Source organism: Atractosteus spatula, chromosome 16 (assembly GCF_055471065.1).
Source record: "Atractosteus spatula isolate fAtrSpa1 chromosome 16, fAtrSpa1.hap1, whole genome shotgun sequence".
Lineage (NCBI taxonomy): Eukaryota > Metazoa > Chordata > Actinopteri > Semionotiformes > Lepisosteidae > Atractosteus > Atractosteus spatula.
The window spans coordinates 6,765,001-6,779,291 of record NC_142721.1 but is presented as its reverse complement, the minus strand read 5'-3'; the positions used below and the strand labels follow the sequence as shown (position 1 = coordinate 6,779,291).

Genomic DNA, 14,291 nt, shown 5'->3' with positions numbered 1-14,291 from the left:
AAATTTATATTTTACAGAACTTTCAAAGAGCTTCCACGCTTTACACCAGAAATTATCTTATGACAGGCTGGTACAGCATGATAAATGACTTTTGCTCTTCAAATGATAGCATTATTAAATAAAAAAAAAGAAATAACACACATATCTTAGTGCTCAGAAATTATTTTAAGGTAATTTTGTGCATGTCCATATTCTAATTCATATGTCCATGCACACATGAATTAGCATGCCTGAAAAGAATATTTATTACAAAGGCTGCACACAGTCCTCAATATTTATGTTTAAAAAGAAGAATAAATAAAATTAAAACGATGATGCTGTTACTGCTCAGAGCGAAAAAAACTTTTCTTTTGTGTTCCCAAGGTACAAAAACTCTGTTAGTGGTGAAAAGGAAATAAATGTACAAATGAGGAGGGAGTGATTGAAGGTCTGTGCTTTGAAATTATAAATATCTCAAGGTTGCTTTTTTAAGTCCAAGTAATATACCAGTTGAACATTCTAAACACATGTAAAATGGTTGTTTCTATAGTAACCCATTGACTACTTATTCCTATAATCACTGCCAACTGCACACTTCTCTAGTCCTATATACCCTTGCATAAAAAAGGTTTAATTTCACTGACCTTTTAGAAACACATTGTTAAAAGAAATGCAAGGAATGAAATTCTGTATTACTGTGTGATAAAAGTTAATATAGTCAGAAAAGCCATTCTGTGAGAAAAAAGACACAAAATAATCCTTCCTTTATTTGTAAATTTGAATGGAATGAAAATCAATAGAAGGGATTAGTCTGCACAATATATGTGATCTTTAGAATAGTTCTGCAGTGAATTACTTACGCGATTTTGTGTTGGTGAAAAAGCTTACGTGAGAGATATTATGCACAAAACGAGTTCGTTACATTCTTACAAGTGTTCAGAAAAAATAAGAGCATTTCAACGTTTTGAAACAAATCCACCTTCACTTAGGGGCAACATTCCACATGCACAAAAATGTATGCTTTTGGCCCAATAGAACATGATTCTGTTATTGCATAATTTCTGCAAAATGAACATTTAATGCATTAAAGTCAAAGAATACTTGATCATAATCTGTATTAAGATTAATAATAAATTTTAGTATAATACAGTATGGCTGCCAATTGTCATGTAAACAAAACTCAAACAATCAAATTAAGTTAAAAAACATACAGTGGATAGGAAGGTAGATTAAGAGGCCAGTAGATCGTGATGTAAACAGGTAATGCTTGAATTTGCTCTTTACTCTCAATTAGTAAAAATTACGCGGGCATAAGTATGATGCACAAAGCCTGAAATATGATCACAAAGTCCATTGATAAAATAAAAGGAAATAATTATAATTATTTTCAGTTCTAAGAGAAGTGTTCTCAGGTAAATGTGACGTCCTTAATATTCGGTCACGCATTCTAAGGTCTTGGAAGTTTATTGGCTGCTTCATGCGACCACATTAAGCTGGAGTGTTGTGCCACCCCATGTTTGTCAGTCTGGAATCGTTTCAGTGAGACTCAAACCGTGGACACATCTGCTGTCGTGTGGTACATGCAGGCAAAGCGCTGCCTCGGCCCCGAGAGCCAGCAGAGAAGCGAAGGCCAGACATACCGTCCTGCTCGGTCTTCGTCATCTCCTCCAGTTTCTTCTGCTTCAGTGTGTCCACCACGTCTGCGAGGCTTCCTTTGCGACGCTCGGGCGTCCCGAAGGCTGACCCGGTCAGGAGATCACCGCGTTCACGGGCCCCTTCCTCAGGCTTGTGTGGCGAGGTAGAGTTATTCCGGAAGGAGTAGAGGGAACATACTTTATTGCTGTCAGATTCCTGCGAAGAAGCACACAGGGGGCAGGGGTGGGAGAAAAGAAATGAATTAAGGACCCACTCTCTCCTATTCAAGGACATTTCCACTTCAAGCGCTGCCCCAGGCCTGCGACTGTTGGCTGTTTTAGCTCCTCAGCTCCAGCTGAGCCAATTCAACTAGCCAATATTTCTGTGACTCTGTGAAATCCAAATTAAACCATTAAAAGCTGGACGTCGTACAGGATTTGTTTTGGATACCAAAGCAAATAATCCTGGCAAATATGGTATGGCAAAAATGACCTAGTGAAAAACACAAAATTCACTAAGATAATAGACAGAAGCCATAGTCTATTGAAAACAGTTAAATAATCTTCACCTCTTGCTCTTACACCTGCATACAGTATACACCTAGATGTGTGGTTTTATGTTTAACCTCCGGTCTTGGTGAAGTGGCTCACCAGCAGCAGGCTTGATTCATGCCTGTGGTCTTCAGGAGTTTGATCCTTGTGTGTTCACGGCCATAAATGCAATTAAAAATCAGAACCCAGAAAGTTGTGCTTCTCAGCAAAGCAAAGCCATATGCGGTACCATGAAGGCGAATTCTTCTCTATCTGTGTACCCTGCTGGTAGTCACACATTACTATAAAATGCTCAAAAATTAAACTAGGAGAACAAGAGACTGTTTTCGAGGGATACACAAATATATAGATATATATTTATTCACATAAACATATCATAAATAATTATTTACTGTATTTTTATAGCTTATTTCTTTCCCAAGCACTGTACATAAAGCAGGTGATCCACTGGTAGAGCACATCCACCTGGGTGATAGCAGCAGCCATTATGCACCAGCAGCCTCCCCCCAAAATTAAAGACTAGTTAGGACCTAATTTTAATGCATCATCCAAATAATGGCAACCTCCTACAGCACAGCACTCCGATAGTCCGTCCGAGTTTTTTTAATTCTGGTCTACAGTGAAGAACACCACCTACTGGTCTACTCTACCAATACTACTTGCAGCAGCAACTTGGTTTTTCTTACAGCTTTCCTTGGTCTCCCATCCCATTACTAACCAATTCAGTCGTATATCTTGTCTTACCTCTCAATCAACTGCAATGTGACCGGAGAAAGGACACTGAAATGGACAGTCCCATCTGCCATAGCACTGAGCTAATCAATATTCACAACCATAATTAATTGTGAGTGCATGCTATTAACACACCCTAAACATGGACTTAAAACTTCCTCCTAAGATATAAAATACCCTTTTTTACAGAGTGTTAACTTCCAATTAATTGCATTCAACCAGAGCACAGTATGCAGTGCATTTTACTTAAAGATTAAATGAAAAATTTGAGCCTTTGACTGAATCAGAACAGAAGATTGGGATTTGAGTGGAACTGAAGACAACATCTTTGGATTTTCCTGCCAGCTCACTACATGTATATGCGCACAGCAAATGCATTGCAAATAAAGATAACCACACCATTAAAGTTAAAAGTAACATCCCTGTAAGGTAAATAAGTGAAGAAAGGTGAAATGGGGAAGTAAGTTGGCACTGTCCAAGCAAAGATAATCCTTCTAAACATGCAGGAATGCTGTAAGCTGGGAGAGAATGTCAGTGATACATTATGAGATTCATGTTTCACTCTCTGTACTATACAAAGCCCTGTTTCGACACCCAGTAGGTATGGGCTCTCAGTTACTCAGCCAAACCTCTCAAGACTCTTCTTCTGCCTCTTTCGTCTGGCATCTTCAGTGTAAGCCGGACTGCTTCTCCCAGGAAAAGAAAACACAGCTAACTTCTACATCCGTATATTTTTTCATCCCTTCAACTTAAGAGCGGGCTTGCACACAGCGAAGCCCCAGTTTTTAATCAGCTGGCTGTGGTTCAAGAGGCAGCCCACACAGACACATGGCAGTGCAGTGGAGCCTGGTAATCAACAGGAATACCTTCCCCACTCCTCCCTGAGCTGCCCAGCACAAGCACTGTAATTACAGCAACCATTCTGCCAGGCATCACTCATTTATTTTACTATTTTAATTTTTATCCAGTTTCCAGTCTCTGTTTAAAACTATGAAAAAAAAGAAATGAAAGAAATTGCATCTCCTAACAGGCTTAAATTAATTTCTTCTACTGACAGGTCCATCACACCTAAAGTATCTTTCAGAAAAATACTAAAAGTCACTAACCATAACACCAAATCCATCGCTAACAGTTCAGCAATTTATAAACACAGATTACTCACTACTTACGAAAATAAGGAATGTGATTAACAGACCCTTAACTGGAATATTTCCATTATCACTAAGGATAGGAGCTATTCCCACAGATCAGAGAATTAAAAACGCAACACCAAATTCTACTAAAAAAGGTGGATAAAACCAAACCAGGGAACTATAGACAAAGTTAGTCTAACTTCTAGTACTGATAGCACTGAATCATGATTCTGTTAAAGATACAGTGATATCACTGCACTGATATTTATGCAGATCTGAACTACGAGAACCTTTATGAAATAATGGCATTTTAAGAGATACCCTGTGGATTTAGAAAAGAAAGGTCTTGTGTGATTCACTTACAATAATTCTTTGACTGTTGACTAAAGAATATGACATAATATTTTTCTACAGAAAAGGAAAGGTAAAAAATCTATAGAATTCCACAATAATCTATGAACTTTGATTGCAAGCTGATTAAAAGACAGGAACCAATGAGCTACCTCATGAGATACAGGGAAAAGGTGTTCCACAGGGATCCATTTTAGGCCCCTTGTTCTTCCTGTTTTAAATTAACATTTAAGATCCTGGTATAATTACCCAACTACTTAGATCAACGGATGATACAAAAAACAGGGACTGAGGCAAATATAGGGGCAGCTGCAAACACTTTAACAAAATCATGGACTGTTTAAATACTTGTCGTTTGAAATTTAACATTTCTAAGTGATCCATCAGGAAGCAGGAACATAAACTGTGCATATCACGTGGGTGTTTCTGAGCTGCAGGAAGCTACACAATAAAGGGGTTTGGGTGTTTATGCAAACAGTGTGTGGAAGCAATCAATGAGATTTAACCAAACTGAGAGGAGATCTTAAGTTTTGTAAAATCTAAAAATGAACTTTATGGAATTATTTATCAGGTTCTAAAAGATAAATAAAAGATTAAATTTAAAGATTTAGTTAACTAACTAAATTGCAAGCAGCAAAGGTCAAAATATATTAGAAAAGGTGAAAGTATTGAAAAGGAGGCTTAAATAAAAATAGTTCTAAAAAGCATACTAATAGTGAAGATAAAGGTAAGATCTCAAGACAATAATCAAAACTTATAGAAAATGAAAGGGATATGGCCAATGTATTAAATGATTTTAATACATTTAATGATATTGAGGAAAAAGGTTATCCAACCAAACCATGCTATGAACTGAATTACTTTCTAAGGACACTACTACCCATGGTTACAATACTTAATTATGGATCATACAACATTTTGATCATCTGAGGTTTCAGCCACCATGGAGAAAATGACATGGTTTTGTTTTGAATTTGAGAACCTCTTACTTGTGTGGTGCCTTGTGTACTATTTACGGATAGTACATAAGCATCTAAGTAATTGTATTTATGGGTATTAATCATCTTTCAAATAAGTGTGGTGGCTAAACTGTCCATTTCCTTTTGGCTGCATGCTGTGAATATAACACTAAATTAACCGCCAAAAACATTTACATTTACAATACATTTTCCCATAGTTTGTCCTCTTGTTCACATTTCTCTGTTGATCCTGAAGGAGTCCCCTGAAGAAATGCCACTCCCTTAAGAATTTTTAATCACCCCCCCCCCCCAGTAATTTTCTCTGCTCTCAACTAAAGAGATTTTAGGCTGTCAGTATAGGATATACCATTAAAGTTGTTAGGTTGGACAAGCTCCAAAGCCAAGTTGATGAAACTGATACAGTCGCTTCTTTAAAAAAACAGCTGTATGAGATATGCATCTCCATTAGTTATGAGCAAATAACCTAAATGGGTTGAAAAGCCTCCTCCTGTTTGCAATCTTTCTTATGGTTTTTTTCGGGAGCTTTGGCATTAAACAGTGTAAACTATTAGGTTATAGCAACAGGTTTGCTTTCAGTGCATCTGGTCAACAGTGCTGAGGCCTCAAAGATGACACGTCTGGCTTTTTTCAGTTCTACAAGACACTGAAGGACAGGCTTGAGGCTGCCAGATCACGTGTGACAGGCTAAATTGAGAGTGGAAATCATTTTGTTCTTTTCAAACTCAATAGTACAAATTATCTCTTTCAATTACTATTATTTTTAGTCTATTAGCCCTACACCATCTTGGTATGAAAGCTAGATACAATCTTACCAGGAATAATCATAATGCTTGTAATGTCAATTCCTCTATCATATATTATGTGTGATCACAAGATAGCTATATCATTGGTGGCTTCTGGGAGCCAGGAAATAAACCCTTGGAGGATAATGCAGCTCATGTCAGCTAACCAAACCTGACCTGTGTATCTTTGGGAAGTGAAAGGAAACCAGAGCATCCTTTGAAAACCCATGGGACAAACAGGGAAGAGATGTGAACTCCACACTGCATGTGGTCCAGCCTTGAAACCAGGATCCCTGAGCACCTAACATACCCTGGGCTCTGCTAACTGCTGCGTTTTCTTCGTTATCAAACGTAAAAGATTTTACTCCTTCTGTCATGAAACAGCTCAAATAAATAAATCTTCAGAAAAATTCAGTAACAATTCAAATTCTTACAAAATCCATCCAAACATTTTCTAACCACCTCTTCCAATTCAGGGTCGCGGGGGAACACGAGCTTATCTTGGCAAGCAAGGGCACAAGGCTGCCACAGGGACACCAGTCCACTGCAGGCCAGACACAAAGACAGACATGCACACACTCACACCAGGGCCAGCTAAGCCCCCAGTATGTCTTTGAACTATGGGAAGAGACCGGAGCAAACACGGGAAGAACATACAAACTCCACACCGATAAGAACCCAGGTCTGCAGTTTAACACAGGGCCCTACTCTACCTCTGAGAGGCAGCAATGCTAACCGATGTGCCACTTTCCTGCCCAAAAATCCTTTCAAAATATTCAACCAATTTCCACTTTCTCTAGAATGCAATTAAAGCGGCCAAAATGATAAAGCACCACAGCAATCTTCCCCTTACCTCCAATTTATAGCTCTATAAATTTACATCCCAGATGCTCAAGACTAAGGCTGTAAAGTCTTTAAATAAAACACCAGAAAACAATGAAAGTCTACTTCTTCTAGCACCACAGTCCTGTAGCTATCCAGGGCCATACCAAAGTAGCTTGTATCTCAAGAACATTCTTATTAATTTTCTTTTTCTCTGATCGGGTTTAGCTAACACCCTATCACATCCTAACGTTCGAAATAACAAAGACGAACAGATGAAAAGAATGCATAAATACACCATTACATAAACAAATCAAGTATATTCAATGCAGTGTAGACTTATGAATTCATAAGTTATCCACACTTATCTATTGTGAGGTTGGAGGAAACACTCCTGTTTTAAAACTTTAGTTAATTCATCCCCTATATGAAGGTATATAGATCTATAACATGAAACTGTTCTCCAACATCAACAAGGTTCACCCCCTACACAGCATTAAAACACCACAGGGGTGTAAGATTTCTTCAGCATTCCAATCTACAAACAATGAATCCCTATCAGGACTGTTCTCCTCCTTTAATGTGGCTGAGCACATGCATCTCTGCTGGGAACACGAGCACTGGGAGATCTCGGCAGACCACAGGGGCCAAGGCATCTTTGACAAAACAATCTCAAGGACTTTGTTTCTCTCTTTTCCTTGTGTTTATTTTATAACACAAAACGCAATTCAATACATTTTGGAGTGTCAAGGATCTCAAGGCACTTTTGATGGCATAAACTTCAAAGCCGAGGCTTGGCAAACTGGAAAGTCTTAAGCCTTAAGGAGCCTCTGCTGTCAATGTCCTTGGGAGGAGAATTCCATAAACTCGGAAGCTCAGTGACTTGCCACCCTTTTGCTCAGTGACTGTGAAGTACATAAACACACCTACAATATGTTTCAGCACACCATCATAGCTTTAGAGCAGTGATTACAGCATTTGGCACCAACATTATAAACAAAAATCATTATCGGTGATGATGAAATTATGTACGTTTCTCTACATCTGCAAATACACAAAGAGCACCGACAAATCCTCCTGCAAATACCATCACCGTTTCCACAGTTGACTGAAGTACTTCAGTATTTTTTGTTAGTGCTGTGCTTTGGCTTTAGATATTGGTGTTCTAACGAATTACAATGATGCAAGGAAAAAACAAAACACAGTGGATGACGACGTCGTCAGTATGGCAAAACCTAAGATATCTGGCACAAATGCCAAAAAAAGAAGGCTAACCTTCAACACTAATGATATTTAGTGGTTCTGGTAAAGATATCAGGAGGGCATATAAAAGAAATAGCCAAGCTGCAGTCATCTGCAATGCTAAGAAAGATCATGATATATTTGTTACGCTAGAAGATGCTGAGGATTTCATTACCCAACTAGGGGGTCTTATTTCTGCAGCCTGGAGCACAGCCAGAAGCTAATTACAGCAACATCATTTGGGCAAGGTGAAAGCAGGAGTGCCTAAGGTCTCTGCATCAAGCTCTGATTTAGACTTTTTTTTGTTGTTTTCTCTTCACGGACTTCTTGATGTGGTGAAGGAATCCGCCTGAAAGTTTCGTTCAAGTGTCGGGGAGGTAGGGGGGAGGGAGTACAGGCATTCAGAATTCCGGGAGCTCCTGCCAGCCAGCCTTACCATTCGCTGTTGGGCGGACACCATGTTGTCCCAGTCGGAGTCTGGTGGGATGTTGGTGACGACGGTGGGCAGCTCCTCGGGGTGAGGTTTGTTGTGCATCATGTTGTGCAGAGGCAGCTGGGAGGCCATGTGGGGGTCTGCGCTCTCCTCCTTGTCCCAGGACACCCGCTCCTGGTTCATGCTGTCCTCTCCATCAGCGGCAGGGGCAAACGGAGAGGTGGCTTGCTTGGAAGACATTATTCTGGGGAAGAACATGAAGGCCAACAGACACCTCAGTTTACAAGGCTATGCAAATATTTTACAGCTCTTAGACAGTCAGGAGGACTATTTTCGGCTTATTAATATGGTTTCGTTTGAGAGGAAAAAGTAAACTTAAAAAAACCTTTAAAAACTTACTGTATCATTTAGCAATCTTTCGTTCACATTGAGCAGAATCTTGAAAATCCTAATCATAACAACTGCACGTAAGCTATACATGAGCAGCCAAAGTGCACTGTTGTAGTAGACAGTCACTCATATTTACTGATCAGATCTTTTTCAAACAGTTAATTAATTGAGCTATACATGAAGTGTTTTAAATCAGTCATACTCAGGAAAAAGTGGGCATGTGAAGTGATAATGCTATAGAAAACATAAATTTCTAGCTAGGCTGAGTTAGAGATAAAGTCTTCCCAAGTCAGATTTGTTAGCCGATAATTTTTAAATTAAGAGTTTGGTGATACTTTCCTTTATGTAACTCGATTTTTATATGTGCCATCAAAACAATAAGGGTGACATTTTGTAGTTTCCTTTTAATACATTACTCTCACTTTAAGCACTGTACCAACAATTTACATATTCTGTTTGATTATTTTAATATGTATATTATGCATTGCTATTTGTTGGTATAAAATGCAATAAAAATACTTGTCAAAAAAACAAAAACAGTAAAATCAAGCCAAAATATATTTGTATTGGATTAAGGAAATGTTTTTGTATAATATTAAAAACAGAAAATGTACAAGATAAAAACTACTTAACAAGTGAAGATGTAGATCAAATAATATGCATTTTAAACCAGACATACAATTGAAAAACCTGTGTAATATCTCTCAATTTGGGCTTGAAATTAATTGATTTTACACAGCCAGCTACAAAATGCACAAGTCAGTTAATACTGAGCTTTTTTTTTCAAATTAGCAAACCATTAACTTTTTAGTACTACAGTATTTCTCCAGGCAAATAAATCCTGATTAAGCAGCTTGGAAATCAGAGCCTGGCTGTGGAAGACAAAATTTACAAATCTGTCACATGCTTTCATGAATATTACAGTGAAGGGAGCTCTTGAAATATCAGGTGCAAAGAAAAATAATTAAGTTAATTCCAATTTAAACAGTAGTTTTATGAGGCAGGCTGTGTTTCACATAGGATTTAACAGCTAATTCCACTTTTCTCACAATTAATGAGGAGGCTCTAAGACTGTGTCCTACAGTGAATGAAATTAATATAGGATCAACTAATCTAATTATGCTCTTCATATTAATAACCGTATTATATGGTTTTCCAACTGATTTGAACAAGAAAAGCACTTAAATCTGATTGCTTTAATTCGTCTGCATTTACCTTTTCCCTGTTTTCACTAGATTTTAAACAACGAAAAAATCACTTTAATGGCTGCATATGTTATCTAAGGCTCCAGCACATCATAGACTCACTTATCAGAGGCCAGTTTTAAAACTGGTTTTCATCTTCCCATTTATTTTTAGGACTTCAAAGGGTCACATACTAAAAAGAATCGGCTGTTTTCTGTAAAACATTTAAGCACTTTTCCAAATCATAGCAGAAAGCCCAGCACATGAAAACCATGGCTACTCTAGGCCAAGGACTGCAAAGCACTACTGTGACACTGGAGCATGTTGGATGCACCGTCAACACATCACTGGTAAAGTGTGTAACGAAAGCAGCTCAAGATGTTTCAAAGTTTGTGAACATGAAACATTTACCGTACATTAATCTGTTTAGACATACTGTGCACACCTTTTGCCTATTATCTATAGTTAAACTATCAAAGCAGATTTATTATTCTGTATTGTATTGTAAAAGAAAACACTTTTACTATATCGCCTAACATGATAAAATGCACTTTTATTGTAATACTACTGTACATTCCTATAATCTTCCAAGCAAGATATTACATTCATTTGATGTAGTGCCTCAAATGCCATAGGTCGGACATTTAAATGATTCTGTAGCTTTAAATGTGTTTTGTTCACTACAGTTAAAGACCTCTACTATCAAATACTATCAAAGACAACACCAAAACTGGGAAATACATTTTTGTTTTACCATAACACACACAAATGGACAACAGAACAAACCATAGTGTACCTTAATTACACACCATAGTACAGCTGTACAAACAGAGCACGTCTGTCAGTTACTGTAGAGAAGCTTAAAGCTCGGTTTGTTCGCGTGGTGTTTTCTTAAGGAATACTGAGCCCTCAATTTTAATCAGCCAATAAATTGTTTCCTGTAATTATATTAAATAGAAAATTATCTTTAAATTGGTAGTGTTAATTGGAAATCAAAATTAAGAGCAAAGTTCAGAACTTACACGCTGAGTATAATTGTGTAGGGAAAGATTCAGCTCCATTTTTTATTAATGGCTCCAAAAAGGCAATTCTTCCAGTGCTCAACAGAGCTTCACTGAGGGCAAGTGAAACAAAGCACTTCTTTTGTATTACACAGTAAATCAAGTAGTATTATTTTACCTCTAAAATATTCAGTCTCTCAGGCACTTTTACCATACTCTCCAGCCATCATTCTAACTACTGGACCATGAAAAATTTCACAGGGAGCGAGTGGGGCTTATTCCACTCTACTGTAACATGCGTCCACAGTAATCTTGTAAGAAAATGCAACAGATCTTCAGTGGGTTCTGTAACAGTATTTGTCAGGTTGAGTAAATAATTTATCACAAGTGCCCTGAGCCTGCATTCGCCGTATGCACAACTGAAGGGTATACAGCTCAGCTTGAATAGCAGTGCTGTGGCATGAACCCTGATGGAGCCCCTGTGAATGAAGGGCGGACAGGCTCTCAGGTCTGGAATGCCAGAGCATGAGCATAAGCTGGGATGATATAATGACAATACTGTACATGCATTCTGTAATAAAAAAATAGTGATGTAATGTTCCCTTTATGACTCTTGAGTGACAGACAATGTAGCCCAATGTTTTAGTCACAGCCAAAGAAAAAATATTGACTCTGTCTTTCCTATGTGCCAGCATTTCTACAGTAGGGCCTCTAACACCCATTTGACTATGTATCCCAAACCATAATGCATATACTGTATATTTGGAACCATAAGTTAAGACTAGACTAGGGAAACAAAATGACTACAAAAAAACAACTAATAAAATAACACAGTCTTTACAGCAATTACTCAAATGACAGTATCATCGTACTTGTTTGTACCTTGCAACATGATACAAGTCTGTACTTCTTCACCCTTATTAGTGATTGTCTGCGTTTCACACACTTAAATCAAATACGTGCCTTTGTGTGTATCAAGCAGCAAAGTGGGTGGACCCTGAATAAACATAACACACATTCCTTACAATAAATCGCTTTCCATGGTAGATCACACAATAACAATGGAGCACTAACAAAATAAACTGATCAATAGCTACATTTAATGCAGCCCTAGCTTAAGTCACAGCAGCTTATGTCTTTGAAAAAAAAGGCCTATATTTAGCTGACAATATTGCAGTGACTATATTTATAGACCTTAAGAGTTAAGTTCTTTGACCAGAGCTCATATGCCTTGGAATGCTTTGACTCATGAATTGTTTCTGCTGATAATGTTTCATCACGCAACAACCTCTGTTTAATTGGTTAGCATTAGAACTTCAGAGATGGTTGCCTTTAAAGTCTTATGACTGAGCCATGTGTCTGTGGATATCCCATTTCCTCCCTATCGTAACAAGGTCTGACTTTCAGCTCATGGCCTCGCACTGTTGACCTTTTATAGACAATGGCAATAAGTAACTCCACACCATCGCCGTTAGCTGGATGTGTCTCCCTATTAATTACAGGTCACTTCAGGAAGAAAATATTAGCCTCTTGCTGCCATCACAGAAGAAAAAAACAAAACAGGCAAGCCATTGTTTGAGAAAATAACTACAGGAAAATATAATATGGTTAAGGAATATTTGTCACAGCACTCTAAATTTCCAGGAATGTAGAATAAAGCACGGAAAAGACACAGAACAGAGGAAAATCAAGGAGCAGAAAATACCAGTTATTATTGAAAGGAACAGCAAAAAGTACACATTTTCACAAAATATTTTGCTTTTTTTTTCTTCAAGAGAGATACAGAACTGTCAAAGAACGAACCATTTCAAAATGTGTCATAAATGTTTTGCAGACATAAATATTATGGAAAGAACTGTTCAGAGATTAAATGTGATTTATAGTATGGTATGCTTTTAATATATGAGGGACTTAAAATTATAGCAAGAGGGCTGTAAATCTTTTACAGATAAGACAAAAGTTGTTTAATCCACATCTGTGTGCTTTACAGAAACCTTGCCACTGATTAGTAAGCATCTGACAAAATCCATAGCATTAAAGTACATGACAGCATTTGACTGTAAGGGAAATGTTATTTTGAATTAGACATAGCCAGAAAACGTTGCAGAAAATGGTTTTAAAACAGTGTCCATTGCTCTTCACTACGAAGTAGGACAAGCGTAGTTGCAGAAGCTTCAGAAGCTAAAAACTACTGTATACAGACTAAATGAAAATGATTCTCTGTGTGCAGAGGTACTGTATTTTTCAGTAGGATTCTGTTAACAATTTCTACCATATATCACTGTGGTACACTGTTTGTGTACAAAAACAAAGTCATGTCATCAGGTTCTTTTTTCCTTCTCTCTTTTTGCAAATCAAAACAAAGTGGTTTCCCACTGAACCAACAGGATCACTTTTTGTTTTCAAAGCAGACGTACAGTTGCAGGACTACACAACTGGAATGATGTCCGACACCTATCATCAATTTCCACTACAGAAAAAACTTCAAAGTTTTTTTCAAGGTTGAAAGAGCGACTTTCCATAGAAGTCTCCATGTGGCATATTTATTATTTAATGACGGAGGATGAGGCCATCATTAAAGCAAATATGGAAAATGCAAAAAACATGAGTCAAAAATTAATTAACCAACAGGTGGAAATACTGTTGCTTGATAATAAACCTTAGCAAGACTATTATTTATTTAAATGTGATTAAAGCTGTATTTATTCCAAATGAAAAGGAGCACTATTACATTCTTTGACCTTTCTGTTCCCCTAGGTAAACATGCTCTCCTGGTCCTAGTGCAGTGTTATGTCTGCATGGCCTAGGTCTCTTTAAAACACCAGCAACTTAAGAGCTGAAAGAAGCTGTTAAATTAGTCCAATTAAGCCAACAGCAAGCTGATTCAGGTTGGCAATTGCTGAGTTGGATTAAAAACTGCAGACAAAAGCAATCACATGGGGTTAGGACTGGACACCCCTGTCCTACATTTTCTGCAGCAGAAAATCATAAAATCACATTTGATAAGCACCAACTAACCACACAATATTTCTGGTGGTTCCACAAAGGTAAAATATATAAATCTGCATAAAAGCTT

At 37.7% G+C, this 14,291-nt stretch overlaps 1 protein-coding gene across 16 annotated transcripts in view; it reads right to left on the bottom strand.

Annotated features, from left to right (window-relative positions):
- Positions 1-14,291, bottom strand: part of sox6 (SRY-box transcription factor 6) — a 200,495-nt gene that overhangs the window by 124,120 nt on the left and 62,084 nt on the right. For all 16 annotated transcript variants that reach the window (XM_088934650.1, XM_088934660.1, XM_088934653.1 and 13 more), the window contains 2 exons: positions 8,644-8,884; positions 1,620-1,830 (listed from right to left, as the gene is read on the bottom strand). In XM_088934650.1, the coding sequence (XP_088790776.1) occupies positions 1,620-1,830; positions 8,644-8,884 (452 nt within the window). The remainder of the gene's footprint in view (positions 1-1,619; positions 1,831-8,643; positions 8,885-14,291) is intronic.